Source organism: Oryctolagus cuniculus, chromosome X, assembly GCF_964237555.1.
Source record: "Oryctolagus cuniculus chromosome X, mOryCun1.1, whole genome shotgun sequence".
Classification (NCBI taxonomy): domain Eukaryota; kingdom Metazoa; phylum Chordata; class Mammalia; order Lagomorpha; family Leporidae; genus Oryctolagus; species Oryctolagus cuniculus.
This window is the reverse complement of record NC_091453.1, coordinates 89,833,352-89,850,649: the sequence shown is the minus strand read 5'-3', so window position 1 is coordinate 89,850,649 and position 17,298 is coordinate 89,833,352. Positions and strand designations below refer to the sequence as shown.

General features: G+C 46.0%; 1 protein-coding gene across 2 annotated transcripts; it reads left to right on the top strand.

The window, feature by feature from the left end:
• Positions 1-13,043: 13,043 nt before the first annotated feature.
• LOC103351958 (transcription elongation factor A protein-like 3) lies at positions 13,044-14,957 on the top strand. 2 transcript variants are annotated; one of them, XM_051827426.2, is made up of 3 exons: positions 13,044-13,190; positions 13,729-13,800; positions 14,144-14,957. In XM_051827426.2, exon 3 carries the CDS (start codon positions 14,166-14,168, stop codon positions 14,730-14,732), a length of 567 nt encoding a protein of 188 aa, XP_051683386.1. In that variant the 5' UTR covers positions 13,044-13,190; positions 13,729-13,800; positions 14,144-14,165; the 3' UTR covers positions 14,733-14,957. The 2 variants fall into 2 exon arrangements, with proteins under 2 accessions (XP_051683386.1, XP_051683385.1); XM_051827425.2 differs by having other exon boundaries at positions 13,052-13,190; positions 14,139-14,957.
• Positions 14,958-17,298: the final 2,341 nt, after the last annotated feature.

The following is a 17,298-nucleotide window of genomic DNA, read 5'->3' as shown; positions in this document are numbered from 1 at the left end:
ACACCAAATCAAATTCTGGCAGTACAGAATAGCAGGGAGAATGACATGAGAAAAGTGCAAAAATATTCCCAGTCGTGAGGATTTTCTAGTTTTCTTTTGCTATTGATTATTGACTTCTTTATAAGTATATTGTGAGGGCCAGCGGTGTGGCGTAGCTGGTAAAGCTGCCACCTGTGGTGTTGGCATCCCATATGGACACCAGTTTGAGTCCCAGCTGCTCCTCTTCCGTTCCAGCTTTCTGCTATGGCCTGGGAAAGCAGTGGAAGATGGCCCAAGTCCTTGGGTCCCTGTACCCACATGGGAGACCCGCAAGAAGCTCCTGGCTCCTGGCTTCGGATCGGCGCAGCTCTGCCTGTTGCGGCCAATTGTGGAGTGAACCAGTGGATGGAAGACCTCTCTCTGCCTCTGCCTCTCTGTGACTCTACCTTTCAAACAAATAAATAAATCTTGAAAAAATAAGTATATTGTGGTCAGAGAACATGGTAGAGATAATGTTGATCTTTTCATGTTTATTGAAACATCTTTAATGCCTAGTATATAGTCAATTTTTAAAAAATATTTCATGCCTACATGTTCTGGGTGCAGTGTTCAATGTCTATCTTTAGGGAAGGTTGGTTAGGTGTATTGTTCCAATCTTCTTTATCATTTCTGATTTCTTATCTACTTACTCTACCAATTATTGATAGAATTTTTTAAAATGTCTCTCATTATGATTGTAAGTATATTTCTCCATTTTAACATCTTATTATAAAAGAAAGATAGCACACACAGAATGTCACACACACACACACACACATACACAAGATGTTGACCTAAATCATTTATTATAAAGTGAAAACCTAGGTAATCATTACTCCTATGAAGAAACTGTTGGCACTCCAGAAGCACCTCTGATATCCTCACTCAATCATTCTACTCCCTCTTCACAAGAGATAATATTGATCTTGAATTTTATATTAATAGTTTCCTTGCCTTTTTATCTTTTGCAACCTAAGAGGTATAGTTTGATTTTTTAATAGTTTTGTTTTGATTGTTTTTTGAACCTTCATATAAACAGAATTTTGGAGCATGTATTCTATATAGCTGATATATTTCAATAAATGTGGATTGTACAGAAATATTTATGTTCCCCTCCAAATTCCTATGTCGAACCCCTAATCCCCAAAGCAATGGTATTAAGAGATGGAGTCTTTAACAGGTGATGAGGTCATGAAGGCAGAGCCCTTTTGTTATTGTAAAGATTTATTTATTTGTTTGAAAGGAACAATTAACAGAGAGGCAAAGACAGAGAGAAAGCAGGAGAGAGAGATATCTACCTGCTGGTTCACTCCCCAAATGGCCCCAATGGACCAGGGCTGGGCCAGCCCAAGGACAGGAGCCTGAAACTCCACAGGGGTCTCCAGGTGAGTGGCAGTGGCCCCAGCACTTGGGCCTTCTAGGGCTGCTTTCCTATGCGCATTAGTAGGGAACAGGATTGAAAATGGAACTTGAACCTGAACCAGCACTCACATGGGATGCCAGTGTCGCAGGCAGCAGCTTAACCCACTGCCCTACAACACTGGCCCCAGAATGGATGTCTTTATGAAGAAGACCTCAGAGAGATTCATTGCCCTTCTACCGTGTGAGGTTACAATGAAAAGATCTCCATTTATGAGGAAGTGGGCTCTTGGCAGACACCAAATTTCTAGCATCTTGATCTTGAACTTCCCAGCCCCTAGAACTGTGAGAAATAATTTGTATTGTTTGTAAATCACTTAGTCCCTAGTAATTTGTTTATGGTATTAATTAATTAATTTAGATGTACTTAATTTATTTTCATTGATGTGTAGTAAATTATCAAATATTTCACAATTATGTTATTGTACTCTTTGTAGACATTTGGGCTATTTCCAGTTTTTGAATATTATAAATAATGCTTATCTGAACAATTTTGAACATAGCTATTGGTGCACACGTGTCCACAATTCTGTTAGGTATCTGCATATGAGTGAAGTTGAGTGGAGTTGCATGTTAAACTTTAATAGATAATGGCAAACATGTCCAAAATGATTAAATAAATTTATACTTCCATCAGTAGTGATGAGAATTCTTATCACTTTATATCTTCACCATCCCTTGTTTTTTTATTTTTTAATTCTTTTTAGATTTATTTTATTTTATTTGAAAGAGTTACAGAGAGAGGTAGAGTCAGAGAAAGAGGTATTCCATCCGCTGATTCACTCCCCAGATGGCTGCAACAGCCGGAGCTGTGCCAATCTGAAGCCAGGAGCCAGGAACTTCTTCCGGGTCTCCCACGTGGGTGCAGGGGCCCAAGGACTTGGGCCATCTTCTACTGCTTTCCCAGGCCATGGCAGAGATCTGGATAGGAAGAAGAGTAGCCAGGAATAGAGCCGGCGCCCATATGGGATGCTGGTACTTCAGGTCAGGGCTTTAACCCGTTGCACCACAGCGCTGACCCCAAACATCACTTGTTATTGCCTTTTTCATTTCCTTTTTTTAAAAAAATTATTTATTTACTTGAAAGTCAGAGTTACACAGAAAGAAGGAGAGGCACAGAGAAAGAGGTCTTCCATCTGCTGGTTCACACCTCAATTGGCTGAAACGGGCGGAGCTGCGCCGATGCGAAGCCAGGAGCCAGGAGCCAGGAGCTTCTTCTGGGTCTCCCACGCAGGTGCAGGAGCCCAAGGACTTGGGCCATCTTCTACTGCTTTCCCAGGTCATAGCAGAGAGCTGGATTGGAAGTGGAGCAGCTGAGACTTGAACAGGCGTCCATAGGCAGGTGGTGGCTTTACCTCTATGCCACAGCGCCAGCCCCTTAATTTCTCTTTTTAATAAATGATGCTTTTGTTTTTGTTTTTGTTTTAAAGATAGAGACAAACAGAGGGATAGTCCAACTGATGATTCAATTCCCAAATGCCTGCAACAGTCAGGGCTGAACCAAGCCATAGCCAGGGCCCTGGAATTCAATCCACATTTCTCCTATGGGTAGCAGAGACACAACTACTGGAGCCACCACCACCGTTTCCCAAATTTCATGTTAGCAAGAAATCGGAGTTGGAACAAGAGCCAAGACTCAATCCCCTGCACTAAAATATGGGGTGTGGTTATCCCAAGCAGCATCCTATAACTGCTGCACCAAACTCCTGCCCTCAAAGGTTTTAAATTCAAGAAGCCAGAGTTACCAGTTTTTTCCTTCATTATGACTACCTTTGTGTCCAGTCTGTTCCTATCTCGTAGTAATGAAGGCTAGTATTATTTTCTTTCTTTTTTAAAGATTTATTTATTTGAAAAGCAGAGTTACAGAGGGGCAAAGGGAGAAGGAAAGGCAGACAGAGAGAAAGCGAGCCTTCCAAGCACTGGTTCACTCCCCAAATGGCCACAATGGCTGAAGCTGAGTAGATCTGAAGCCAGGAGCCAAGAGCTTCTTGCAGGTCTCCCATATGGGTGCAGGGCGCAGCACCTGGGCCATCTTTCACTGCTTTCCCAGGTCATAGTAGAGAGCTGCATCAGAAGTGGAGCAGCTTGGACTAGAACCAGCGCCCATATGGGATGCTGGCACTGCAGGTGGCCACTTTACATGCCACGGCACGGTGCTGGCCCTCTAGTACTATTTTCTAAAAGGGCATGTGTACATGTAACCAGAAACTAATTTTGTATATTATATTAGGGTTTTCCAAATACACACACATGCATACATGTATGCAAAGACACATAGATTGAAACTGAAGGAGGGGCCAGCGCTGTCGTGTAGCAACACCGTTGCCTGCAGTGCCGACATACCATATGGGTGCCGGTTTGAGTCCCGGCTGCGCTACTTCTGATCAAGCTCTCTGCTATGGCCTGGGAAAGCAGTGGAAGATGTCCCAAGTGCTTAGGCCCCTGCACCCAAGTGGGGGACCTGGAAGAAGCTCCTGGCTCCTGCTTTGGATTGGAGCAGCTCTGGCTATTGGGGCCATCTGGGAAGTGAACCAGTGGATGGAAGACCTTTCTCTCTGTCTTTGCCTCTGCCTCTCTGTAACTCTGCCTTTCAAATAAATAAATAAATCTTAAAAAAAAAGAAACTGAAGGAACAGAAAAATATTCTATGCAAATGAAAACTAAAAGAAAGCAGGAGTAGCTATACTGTATCAGATAAAATAGGCTGTAAATAACACTCTGACCTCAGAATCAACCCTTAAGGCTTCCTGGTCTGGCTGAAAGACCTTCGAGAGCATTTCAGGCATGGAAAGCCAAGACACTGTGGCAAAAAATATCCTACATGGAGGATCTCTGTGAGACCTCAGCGGGAAGAAAGGGTCATCAAATAAGGGTACACTCTTCTCTGAAGGGAGGAGAGAACATCCACTTTGCTTATGGCCGTGTCCAAATACTGATGGAGTCTATGGTCACAAAAGGTTTCCATAGCCTTGGCAGTCATGGCAAGAGCCTCGGGTGATCACTGACATCTTAAATAAGAGTGTTAATTGTTAAAGGAACAACAGAAGTCACTGTGCACCTGCTCCCCATGTAGGACCTCTGTGCCTAATGAATTGTACTATGAGAATTGACTGCAAATTTTCTTCCCAAATTGTGCTCTATAAGTTGTGTGTGTGCGTGGGTGCAAATTGTTGAAATCTATGCTAAACATGGTGTTGGCCCTCTGTATATAAAACCAAACTAAAATTGAACCATAATGAAGAAGGAGATGGGAGAGGGAGGTGGGATGGGAGCTGGGGGCGGGGTATGGGGGAAAGAACCATTATATTCCTAAAGTTGTATCTATGAAAAATGCATTCGTTAAATAAAAACTTAAAAAATAGACTTTAAGTAAAAATTTGAAAAAAGACAAAAAAGGCCACTATGTAGAGAGACCAATTCAGCAATAGGAAACGACAGTTGTAAATATACATGCAACCAAAACCAGAACACACAGGTTTATAAAGCAAAGATGATTAGATCTAAAGGGTGAGCTTGACTCCAATACAATAGTTGACACTGTAGACGAAATGGAACTGACATTTACAGGAAATTTCATCCAAAAGCGGCTGAATACACATTCTTCTCATAAGTAAATCAAACATTCTCCAGGATAACTCAATAACATTTTAATGCAATTTCAAGAAACAGTTGAAAAATAATATTTTAAATACAATACATGATATTTCAAGCCCAGCTCTGTGACGTAGCGGGTAAAGCTGCCACCTGCAACACCCGCATCCCATATGGGCACCGGTTCAAGTCCTGGCTGCCCCATTTCTGATCCAACTCCCTGCTATGGCCTGGGAAAGTAGCGGAAGATGGGCCAAGTGCTTGGGCTCCTGCAACCATGTGGGAGACACAGAAGAAGCTCCTGGCTCCTGGCCATTTGGGGAGTGAACCAGCAGTATATCTTTCTCTGACTCTGTCTCTATCTGTCTCTCTCTAATGCTTCCTTTCAAATACATACATACATACACAATTTGTTTAAAATAAAATACATGATATTTCAAAACTTCTATGCAGAAAACTTTATGTGTGGCTGAGAGAATTAAATATCTAAACAAATTGGGGCTGGCACTGTGGCATAGTGGGTGAAGCTGCCGCCTGCAGTGCTGTCATCCCATATGGGCACAGGTTTGAGTCCTGGCTGCTCTACTTCCGATCCAGCTCTCTGCTATGGCCTGGGAAAGCAGTAGAAGATGGATCAAGTCCTTGGGCCCCTGCACCCACGTGGGAGATCCGGAAGACGCTCCTGGCCCCTGGCTCCTGGCTTCGGATCGGCGCAGCTCTGGCTGTTGAGGCCATCTGGGCAGTGAGCCAGTGGATGGAAGATCTCTTTCTCTCTCCCTCTGCCTCTCTGTAACTCTGCCTTTCAAATAAAATAAATAAATCTTTAAAAATAAATATAAATAAAAAATTTATATTTATATTTAAAATAAATATAAATAAATATATATAAATAAATTGTGTATATACTATGGTGATGGATTGGAAGATTCAATGTTAGATAGATGTTAATTATCTACTAACTAACCATAAGTTCAGTGCACTCCTAAACAAAACTCCTTGCTTTTCTTCCCTTCATGAACTTTCTTTTTTTTTAACTTTTATTTAATAAATATAAATTTCCAAAGTACAGCTTTTGGATTACAGTGGCCCCCCACATAACTTCCCTCCCACCCACAACCCTTCCTCTCCCATTCCATTCACATCAAGATTCATTTTCAATTATCTTTATATACAGAAGATCAGTTTAGTATATATTAAGTAAATATTTCAACAGTTTGCACCCACACAGAAACACAAAGTGTAAAATACTGTTTGAGTAGTAATTACAGCATTAATTCACACTGAACAACACATTAAGGACAGAGATCCTACATGGGGAGTAAGTGCACAGTGACTCCTGTTATTGATTTAACAATTTGACACTCTTGTTTATGGCATCAGTAATCTCCCTAGGCTCTTGTCATGAGTTGCCAAGGCTATGGAAGCCTTTTGAGTTTGCCAACTCCGATCTTAGACAAGGTTGTAGTCAAAGTGGAAGTTCTCTCCTTCCTTCATAGAAAGGTACCTCCTTCTTTGATGGCCCGTTCTTTCCGCTGGGATCTCACTCACAGAGATCTTTCATTTATGTTTTTGTTTGTTTGTTTGTTTGTTTTTGCCAGAGTGTCTTGGCTTTCCATGCCTGAAATACTCTCATGGGATTTTTAGCCAGATTCGAACGCCTTAAGGGCTGATTCTGAGGCCAGAGTGCTGTTTAGGACATCTGCCATTCTATGAGTCTGCTGTGTATCCCACTTCCCATGTTGGATCATTCTCTCCTTTTTAATTCTATCAGTTAGTATTAGCAGACACTATTCTTGTTCATGTGATCTCTTTGACTCTTAATCCTATCATTATGATCAATTGTGAACTGAAACTGATCACTTTGACTAGTGAGATGGCATTGGTACATGCCACCTTGATGGGATTGAATTGGAATCCCCTGGCATGTTTCTAACTCTACCGTTTGGGGCAATTCCGAGTGAGCATGTGCCGAACTGTACATCTCCTCCCTCTCTTATTCCCACTCTTACATTTAACCGGGATCACTTTTCAGTTAAATTTAAACACCTAAGAAAAATTGTGTGTTAATTGAAGAGTTCAACCAATAGTATTAAGTAGAACAAAAAATACTAAAAGGGATAAAGTAATAAGTTGCTCCTTGATAGTAAGGACAAGGACTTATCAAGTCATTGTTTCTCATAGTGTCCATTTCACTTTAACAGGTTTCCTTTTTGGTGCTCGGTTAGTTGTCATCGATCAGGAAGAACATATGATATTTGTCCCTTTGGGACTGGCTTAATTCATTCAGCATGATGTTTTCCAGATTCCTCCATTTTGTTGCAAATGACCGGATTTCGTTGTTTTTGACTGCTGTATAGTATTCTATAGAGTACATATCTCATAATTTCTTTATCCAGTCTTCTGTTGATGGGCATTTAGGTTGATTCCAGGTCTTAGCTATTGTGAATTGAGCTGCAATAAATATTGAGGTGCAGACAGCTCTTTTATTTGCCAATTTAATTTCCTTTGGGTAAATTCCAAGGAGTGGGATGGCTGGGTTGTATGGTAGGGCTATATTCAGGTTTCTGAGGACTCTCCAGACTGACTTCCATAGTGGCTTTACCAGTTTGCATTCCCGCCAACAGTGGGTTAGTGTCCCTTTTCCCCACATCCTCGCCAGCATCTGTGGTTGGTAGATTTCTGTATGTGAGCTGTTCTCACTGGGGTGAGGCCCTTCATGAACTTTCACAAACTAATTCTAAAGTGTATATGGAAATACAGTCGAATAACCTAAACATTATTGAAAATGAACAATCAGGATGATTTTGCTCTATGACATCCAAATACTATGAAGTCTGAAATGAAGACATATTATAAAGTCATAGTAATTTAATGAAATCTTAGTCCAAGGGTAGGCAAAGAGATGAGTGGAATAAGATAGAGATGAATGGAATAAAGTAGGGATACCAGAAAGATACCCATGCACTATGAATCTTTTATTTATAGTAAAGGTGCATTATTAATCATGGAGCAAATGACAACTATTTAACAAATAATGATGAGTAAACTGTATCAGAGCTCTTCAGAAAGTTTTTGGAAGTTGTATATTATTAAAAAATTGTGCTTTAATTTCAACAGTTTTTGCACAAAAATAAAGTTAACCTTTTAATTCCATTTTCCACCAACTTTTTGAAGTTCCCTCATAATAGCTTTGCACCACTATAACAAAATAAATGATGTAGAGTAACTTTACAAAGTACAGAGATGTATTTAGCTTACAGTTTTGGAAGCATGAGAAATACCATAATTCCTTTTGAGGGCATGCCCAAAATGACCTAAGGACCTCCCACAAGGCCTTACTGCCACCCTGGGGACCCATCTCAGTGTATGTGAGACACCCAGACCATATCCAAAAAAAAGTACCACTGAAGTGAATTTCTTATAGAGAACATATACTTGAATCTTGTTTTTCTAATCCATTCAGTTACTCTGTATCATTTAATTGGGGAAATTTAATCCATTTATATTCAAGATCATTGATAGGTAAGAACTAATTCTTGCCATTATGTTAATTGTTCTCTAATTTTGTATATTCTTTGTTCCTTTCTTTTAGTGTTTATCTTTGTGGCTTGGTGGTTTTCTTTCTTTTTTTTTAAAGATTTCTTTTACTTATTTGAAAGAGTTACAGAGAGAGAGAGAAAGAGAGATCTTTCATCTGCTGGTTCACTTCCTAAATGGCCACAATACCCAGGGCTGGGCCAGGCCCAAGTCAGGAGCCTGGAAATCCATCTGGGTCTCCCATGTGGGTTCAGGGACCTAAGTGCTTGTCCCATCTTCTGCTGCTTTCCCAGGCACGTTATCAGGAAGCTGCATTGGAAGCAGATCACCTGGGACTTGAACTGGGGCTCTAATATGGGATGCCAGTGTTGCAGATGGCTGCAGATTAACCTGCTGAGTTACAACACAGGCCCTGCTTGGTGTTTGTTTTTTTTTTTTTATCATGATGAGGTTTATTGTTTTCTCTTGAATGTTCCCAACACAGGAAATGATAAATGTTTGGGCTGATGGACATTCTAATTACTTTGATTTGATTTTTATACTATATATATATATATATCATATAATCACCTGTACCCTATAAATATGTATAATTATTATACATCAGCTAAAACTTTTTAAAAGATAGGAATAGTACTTGAGGATACAAGACTCTTAAAGAAGAATGTATTCTGTTGTAAACACTTTTCCAGTCTTCATTTTACTTTCTCCAATTATTGGAAAACAAACTAGTTCTTTGTTATCCTCCATTTGATTTCTATGATACTTATTAGCTAGCATGGTTTATGGCAGTGCTAGACATTTAAGCCCTACTTTCTCCTCCCCACCCCAAAAATAACTGTTAACTCATCAGTGAAGAGAGGGAAGAAAGTTGACTGGCGAAAATGGGAGATAACTTAGGAAACATTGAGACAGACCTCATTCAAAGACATGAGTTGGTTCCCAGGCATGGAACTAACCAGCCTGTTTAGCCCTGCACACTTTGCTTGAAGTTCTTTGAGCTCCAGGCTCCTCATTCATGTAATGTGGCAAAGAATCCCTACCTCACATACTAGTGAGAGGACACTTGGAATATTCCATTGTCCGACATAAACCTTCTGCTCCCATGTGGGGGCACATGGCAGCCACTCGGTAATCAGGAGTTCTCTAGAGCACCAGTTTCCTTATGGTTGGCTTGTGTGGCTCCTCCATCCTAATATGTCTTAGTGCACTGACAAGAAATCACTGTGACTGCCTTTTATTGTGTGCCCAAGGAGGGATGATCTAGCATCCCTTCAGAGTGTTTCAGAGGTAAAGCCAGCACATTGGAAGTGACTTACCAAAGACATGGTAATGATGGCTCTGTCTCTGGGGACTCAAAGAGGTCTCCTGACTAGTATTTTGACTATATAGAACGTGCATCCACAATGCCTTGTGTTTCTGTATCTCATACCTACGATTCCCAGATGCTCATCTAGAAGGAAAAATAATAGGGCAAAAAAGCCACTGAGAGTGCATTGCATTTTTTCCCTCCTGTATCATAAGTGTCTGCTGTTACTGGAACTCCTATGTATTTATATGCTATAATTTCTCTGATTACATTTCCAAATGATGCCTCTGCTACCATGCAATTGTTATTACAAAGTTCTATCTTCAACAGAGGGTTGAGGTGAGGTTGGAAGGAACTAACTGTGAGCTGAATGCTTTATAAAACCATTTTTTATTTAGAATTCATGTTAAGTGTATGATGCAGGTAATGCTGTTCTCATTTTCTAGGAAAGGAAACTAAAGACTTTCAGGGCTTTCAGAACTTTTCCAAGGTCACACAATTTACAAGTGGAAAATTGATACTTTAGCTCTTGACTGCCACAGCAAATAATGAGACAGGTGGTTATAGTGTATATTTTATGGTGCTCATGTGATGTCATGAACATAAAGAACTCATTAAAGCTATTATAAGAATGATAATGAGGACGAAGTACCTCTCCTTGAGTTTGGACGCCTGGGTTGTGGTGCTCACATGAATTTAGTTAGAGCAAAAAGTCAATGTATTGAATATGCATGCTTTTTGGCACTAGGTTGAAATGCTACTTTATTCACATATTGAGTATTCACTAAAGTCTAGGTGTGTAAATCATTTTCTTCCACTATATTTCTATATTTGGACAAGTTCTACACTGTTTTGACTAATATTAGAAGCTCTCACATGTTAGAGGTTGCTGTGGCTTGACTACTTGTTCTTCTGAATGCATATAGCAGTTTAGTCCCCAAAGTATTATGTGAATGGTACTTAAGAGGGTGGAAACTTATTCTAATTATGGCTTTTAGAGGTGGGGCCCCTGGGAAGTGACTAGATTGAATTAGACCATTAGGGTGAGACTCCCATGACTGAATCCTGAAAGCTTTTTATAAGAAGATCAAGACAGATACAGAGAGATAAATACATTTCATCTTGCCATGTGGAACTCTGTGCCACTCTGGAACTGCCAGCAAGAAGGCCATTAGTACAGGGCAGACCAATGAACCCTGCTTGATCTTGCATTGTGAGCCTCCACCTCTGTAAGCCAAAGTAAACCTCTTTTTTATGTAAAGCTAGCCATTGCTGCAGGCATTCTGTTACAGTAACAGAAAGCAGACTAAAATAGAAAGGTAAGTATAATTAATTGCTTTGTTAAGATTGAATCATCCCAGCCTGGTGTTGTGGCATAGCAGGTAAAGTTGCCTCTCAGGACACTGGCATCCCATATGGGTGCTGGTTCCTGTCCCCACTGCTCCACTTCCCATCCTGCTAATGGCCTGGGAAAAGCAACAGAAGATGGTCCAAGTGTTTGGGCCCCTACCACCCACCTGGGAGACCTGAATGAAGCTCCTGGCTCCTGGTTTTGGCCTGGCCCAGCCTAGGCCATTATGGCCATCTGGGGAGTGAACTAGCAGATGGAAGATTCTCTCTCTAACTCTGACCTTGGTATAAAACAAGATACATCTTTTAAAAAACAAAGAAGCATCACATCCAGGAATTTGGCCTCCTAACTGTCTAAATATCAACCAATATATTTCTTCTCAATTAGCTCAAAATTCAAAATTTACATTAAATCTTCAATAGCTGTTAAAGGTGATTTGAAACAATAGGGATGAGGACCAAAGCCATTTTTAATCCATCTTGTGGGGTGATTTTTGTGCAAGGGATAATTTGTTAGTGACCTACCTTCTTCAAGTGTTACAATGAAGATGAAGCATTAGAAGGCAAGGGGACAATACGCTTTATAATAGTCTGGAAAGATGAATACATTAGAGGAGAGCAAGAATTGAGATGACAAAGCCAGAAGGAGGCCTGCCCCATAGACCAGGAGAAGGGAGGTGATTGCCTGAAAGTGTGTAACGAGAGTGGTGATGGGAGAGAAGTGAAAAAATCTGGAAATACTCAGAAGAGAAGGTCAAGAGTACTTGGTGACAAGGGAGAAGAAGGAATCAGGGATGTTTCCCAGATCCTTGCTTGGGCTCCTGGCTGTCTATATATTTTTTTTTAAAAGATTTATTTATTTACTTGAAAGAGTTGCAGAGAGAGGAGGAGAGGCAGAGAGAGAGGTCTTCTACCCGCTGGTTCACTCCCCACTTGGCCGCAATGACCGGAGCTGCATTGATCCGAAGCCAGGAGCCAGAAGCTTTCTCTGGGTCTCCCATGTGGGTGCAGGGGCCCAAGGACTCAGGCCATCTTCTGTTTTCCCAGGCCACAGCAGAGAGCTGGATTGGAAATGGAGCAGCCGGCACTTAAACCGGCGCCCATGTGGGATGCCAGCACTGCAGGTGGCGGCTTTACCCACTAGGCCACAGTTCCCGCCCCTGGCTGTCTATTAAAATAAGGGAGACAAAAGCGGGGTAATTTTGCGAGTGGAGAAGGGAGCGGAAGGATTTTTAAAATCACGTGGGGGCCATACTGAATTTGAGGTCCTTCAGGAACATCCAAGTGGATATGTGCAATGGATGGTTAATATGGATCTGAATCAAGTTGATATTGAAGTTTAGATGGAAAAAATTATCACATAACATATGGGGGAAATTTGAAAAGAAACTACTGTGGAGGTAGGCAGACTAGCTCTACCAGATATACGAACTCAGGGTACATTCTCTATAATTCAAACTGGTATACAAATAGCTTCCTGGTAGGCACCATGCTGGAGTGCGGGAGTCAGGCAGAGCGGGTCGAGAAAGCAGGCTGTGGGATCCTGGAGTTGAGTGCACTTGACCAAGTCGGGGACCGTCTTTGATCAGCGGTGACATTGGCGGTAGTGGACACCTGAGAGGGATGCTGTGAGATGTGCTAGGTAAAACACCTGGCATCAGGACGCGTCCTCCTCCTCTTCTCAGTGATGCCCTCGCCTTTGCCTCACTCTGCCACCGTCCGCAGCTTCCTGGTCCCTCAGAGATGGAGAGTGTGAGGTGGGTCAAGCGGGCGCGGTGGGGGGGCGAGCTCGGGTGACGCGACGCTCACGTGACGGGCCGGGCGTCGACGTGGGCGCCAGCCCCCGCGCCCGCCTGCCCTGCGGTCCGGTCCCGGCGCCCGCGCAGAACCGGCTCCCTGAGCGGTCCGGGCGGCGGGCGAGCGGCGCAAGGCCCAGGAGGCGCAGGCCTGGCCCGCGTGCCCGCAGGTCAGTGTGGGGGCGGCCGCCGGCGCGGACCCGGGACGGGGATGGAGGTGACGGCAGCGGGAGCCCTGGCTGCGGAGGCGCAGGGGCAGTGGGAGGAGGGCGCCGGGGAGCGCGCGGCGCCCTGGCAGAGACCCTGGCGAGGAACCCGGCCGCGCGGGCAGCAGCCCTCTGGACCCCCTCTGCCCCCCCATCCCTTTGAGAGCGGGCTGGGGAGGGGGCGCCCTGCAGTGCGACAGTGGGACGCGGGCACCCTGGCCACAAGCCCCCCCGCAGCCTCTGCGCCTCTGACGACGCACGGACCTCGGCGAAGAGGGCGCAAAGGGGCAGGCTGCTTCCCGCGGAGGGGGCGCGGGCGCCGCACGCAGCCGGGCAGGCCTCCCGGCGTGCTGCCCGAGGCCCGAAGAGACATGGCGGCCGGGGTGCGGGGGAAGCAGGGGAGGGGGGCGTGGGGTGAGGAGGCCCGGATCGTGCCCAGGACCGAGGCCCTGCGAGTCCTCGGAGCGCGCAGTCCCCGCCCCTGTGCCCTGCCTGTCCGCAGGTCTGCGCGTCGGTGGTGGCCAGCGCCCCGGGAGGCCTGAGAGGAGGAGCCAGCTGCGCGGAATCCCTGCAGGTCAGCGGCAGGGGAGGCTCGGGCGGGGACCCCGAAGGGTCGCCGGCGCGCAGGGCACGGCCTGGGCCGAATGCGGGCCCGCCGCCCGTATGCCCTCCGCCTCACCGCGCGGGCGCCCTGCCCCGCCGGGCCGGTGTGGAGCAGGTGGCAGCGCCTGCCACTGGGTGGTTGGCTCAGGCGTGCGGAGCGAGGGGTGTGCAGGCGGCGCACCGGGAGGCCTGGCCAGGCTAGGGGTCGCCTCCCAGGGCGCGGGATGAAGTCGGATGCGCACCTGCCTCTGTGCGTCCTGAGTCTCCCCCATCTCCTCTTTGTCTCCTCCCCTCCGCCCCTACCCCCAGCACAGGACAAGGAGGAGGCATCGCAACATGGAAACAGCCCGCAATAGGAAGGAGGGACAGGTGGAAAGCGAGGGACAGCCGGGAGACGAAGTGGAGCCCGAAGACGAAGAGAAGTCCGACGAGGAAGGAAAGTGGCATGCGGAGGAGCCTGGCGGGGGCCAGGGCCAGTTGGTGGAGGAGGGCGGGCCGGGCGCGGAGGGGCCAGCGGCCGAGGCGGCCAAGCCCCCCGCCGAGGGCCCGCCCGCAGCCCCCGCGCCGCCGGAGAGCGAGCCGCGCGCCGCCGAGAAGCGCCCGGCCGAAGACTACGTGCCCCGGAAAGCCAAAAGGAAAACGGACCGGGGCACGGACGACTCCCCCAGGGACTCGCACGAGGACTTCCAGGACCGGCACCTGGGCAGCGAGGAGACGCTGCGGGAGTGCGCCGACGCGGCCAGGGCTCAGGAGGAGCTGAGGAAGAAGCAGAAGACGGGCGGTTTCCACTGGATGCAGAGAGAGGCTCAGGATCCGTTCGCCCCGAGGGGCCAGCGGGGTGTCAGGGGGGTCCGGGGCGGCGGGAGGGGCCAGAGGGGCTTCCACGACATCCCGTACCTGTGACCCTGGGCCTTGCGCTCTGCGCCCTGAATGTTGCCGGCCCCGCTTTTCCTGTGCGAAGTCGCCAGGCCCTGGGCTTCAACCTTAAGCTGATCACTTTGCTTTAGGTGTCGCGCGCCCGACCAGCAGCCTTTCGACCCACCCACAGCGCTCTGTCCTTCGGTAAAGGATTAAGGCCCCTGCGCATGTACCTTGTAAAATAACAATAAAAACGTTTGCAGAACCGCGCACGTGGTGCCAGCCCATTGTTGAGGTGTACTTCATGTCAGTGTGTTTGCATACAACAGCTGTGCACGGGAGAACTTGGAAAATGTGCACGCGCACAAGCAGGCTGTCGGTCTTCCTGAATGGTGGCTGAGACCGGGTCTTACCTGCTCAGAAATGAGCCAGCTCACCTGCTGGTTAGGCCCCTCCATGCCAGCCATTGTTCCGCTGGGGGGCCGTTCTGGGTCCCCCCTGGGCGAACCAGGTCAGTGAGCACCGCTGCCCCCTTCTCCTGGGGCCTCGCCCATCCTCCGGCTCCTCCGTGTGTGATTCCCTTGCTTTCCTTTGCTTACTCAGCTCCACTTTTTCCTAAGGATGTGGGTTATGTTTGTCACAATAATTAAGAAAACTAAAGCCAGAAAAACAACGTACGATAAGCAATTAAACTGTTCAAGGCGCTTGTGAGTGCAATGAAGACACTTAAAATCCCTGTGGTCAGAACATCCAACGATAAGTAAAATTCCCATTACCTCTGGGACTCATAGCTAGAGCAGCAGCCAGGCTTGTGACAGATCTCTTGTTAAGGGTAAGTCTTGTCATCCATGAAACACAGATAGTACTTTCTCACAGGACTGCCCGGTCGATTAGACAAGGTACTGAGTGCGTAGGCTGTGTTTAGCTGGCTCTCTTGCAGTAGTAGGACACTGACCCCCGCCAGACACTAACTGGACGGCTGAAGGTAGGCATCACCTATGCCCATGAACAACTCTTAGCAATTGAGAAGAGGGTCCCACCTGTATCTTGGTACTACCACATCTGTTGGGTACTCCTGTTGGACCCTGTAACTAACTCTCTGCTGACAGCCGTTGATATAACATCTTATGGTGAGGAAGCCCTTTTGATTCCCTACAGTCCTCAAAGGGCAAAAGCTCCTATTTGACTCCTATAAGAGTGTGGATAAAGCCCTTCTCGCAACTGTAAGGTGGTACTGCCCCAAGGTTGCTGGGGCTCCCTGTACTGCACAGTACTTAACAAAGTAGCCATTAACATTTTTAGTTTATTTTGTATTTGCTTATAGTTTCCGTTCTCTTCTTAGGACACAGGCAGTTTGGGTCAACAATGGGCTTTGGCCTAAGACTATTCTATTGACTAATACAAGGAATTGTGATTTGAACTGAATACTCCACCCACCCAGTACCCCAGGGAAGCCATATTTAAATGTTGACACTTTGTTAGTGTGAGTTCTCTGTAAGAAAAACTTTCAAAGAATTCCCTGATGCAAGATCAGAGGATCACACAACTGAGTTTTAGGCTGAGAAATCCCTTCCCACTTCAAACTAATTCCAAATGAAAAAGGTAATAGTACTCTTAAAATACAAGAGATTCTCAACAATATGTATTTTCATTTAACCCTAGTATGTTCCTTCTCAAAATGAAGTATTTTTCCTATTCACCCTGACATGTTTTGTAGGGCACCTGACACACACCTAACAATCAATTATGATTGAATCAGGAGTCTTGAATTTTTGGTCCAGTGTATCCTTTTTTTTTTTTTTTAATTTTTTGACAGGCAGAGTGGACAGTGAGAGAGAGAGAGACAGAGAGAAAGGTCTTCCTTTTGCCCTTGGTTCACCCTCCAATGGCCGCCGTGGCCGGCGCGCTGCAGCCGGTGCATCGCGCTGATCCGAAGCCAGGAGCCAGGTGCTTCTCCTGGTCGCTGTGGCTGGCGCACCGCGCTGATCCCAAGCCAGGAGCCAGGTGCTTCTCCTGTTCTCCCATGCGGGTGCAGGGCCCAAGCACTTGGGCCATCCTCCACTGCACTCCCGGGCCATAGCAGAGAGCTGGCCTGGAAGAGGGGCAACCGGGACAGAATCCGGCGCCCTGACCGGGACTAGAACCTGGTGTGCCGGTGCCACAAGGCGGAGGATTAGCCTATTGAGCCACGGTGCCAGCTGGTCCAGTGTATCCTTAGGCAAGTAATTTCACTTATAGAAAATAAAATTTGGGGGCTGGCGCTGTGACATAGCTGGTAAAGCCACTGCCTATAGTGCCAGCATCCCATACGGGCTCTGGTTCAAGTCCTGGCTGCTCTACTTCCGATCCAGCTCTCTGCTGTGGCCTGAGAAAGCAGTAGAAGATGTCCCAAGTCCTTGGGACCCTGCACCCACATGGGAGACCCAGAAGAGGCTCCTGGCTCCTGGCTTCGGATCCGCGCAGCTCCAGCCACTGCAGCCAATTGGGGAGTGAACCAGCTGATGGAAGACCTCTCTCTCTCTGCCTCTCCTTCTCTCTCTGTGTAACTCTGACTTTCAAATAAATAAATAAACCTTTAAATAAAAGAAAATAAAATTTTATGTTCAAAGTG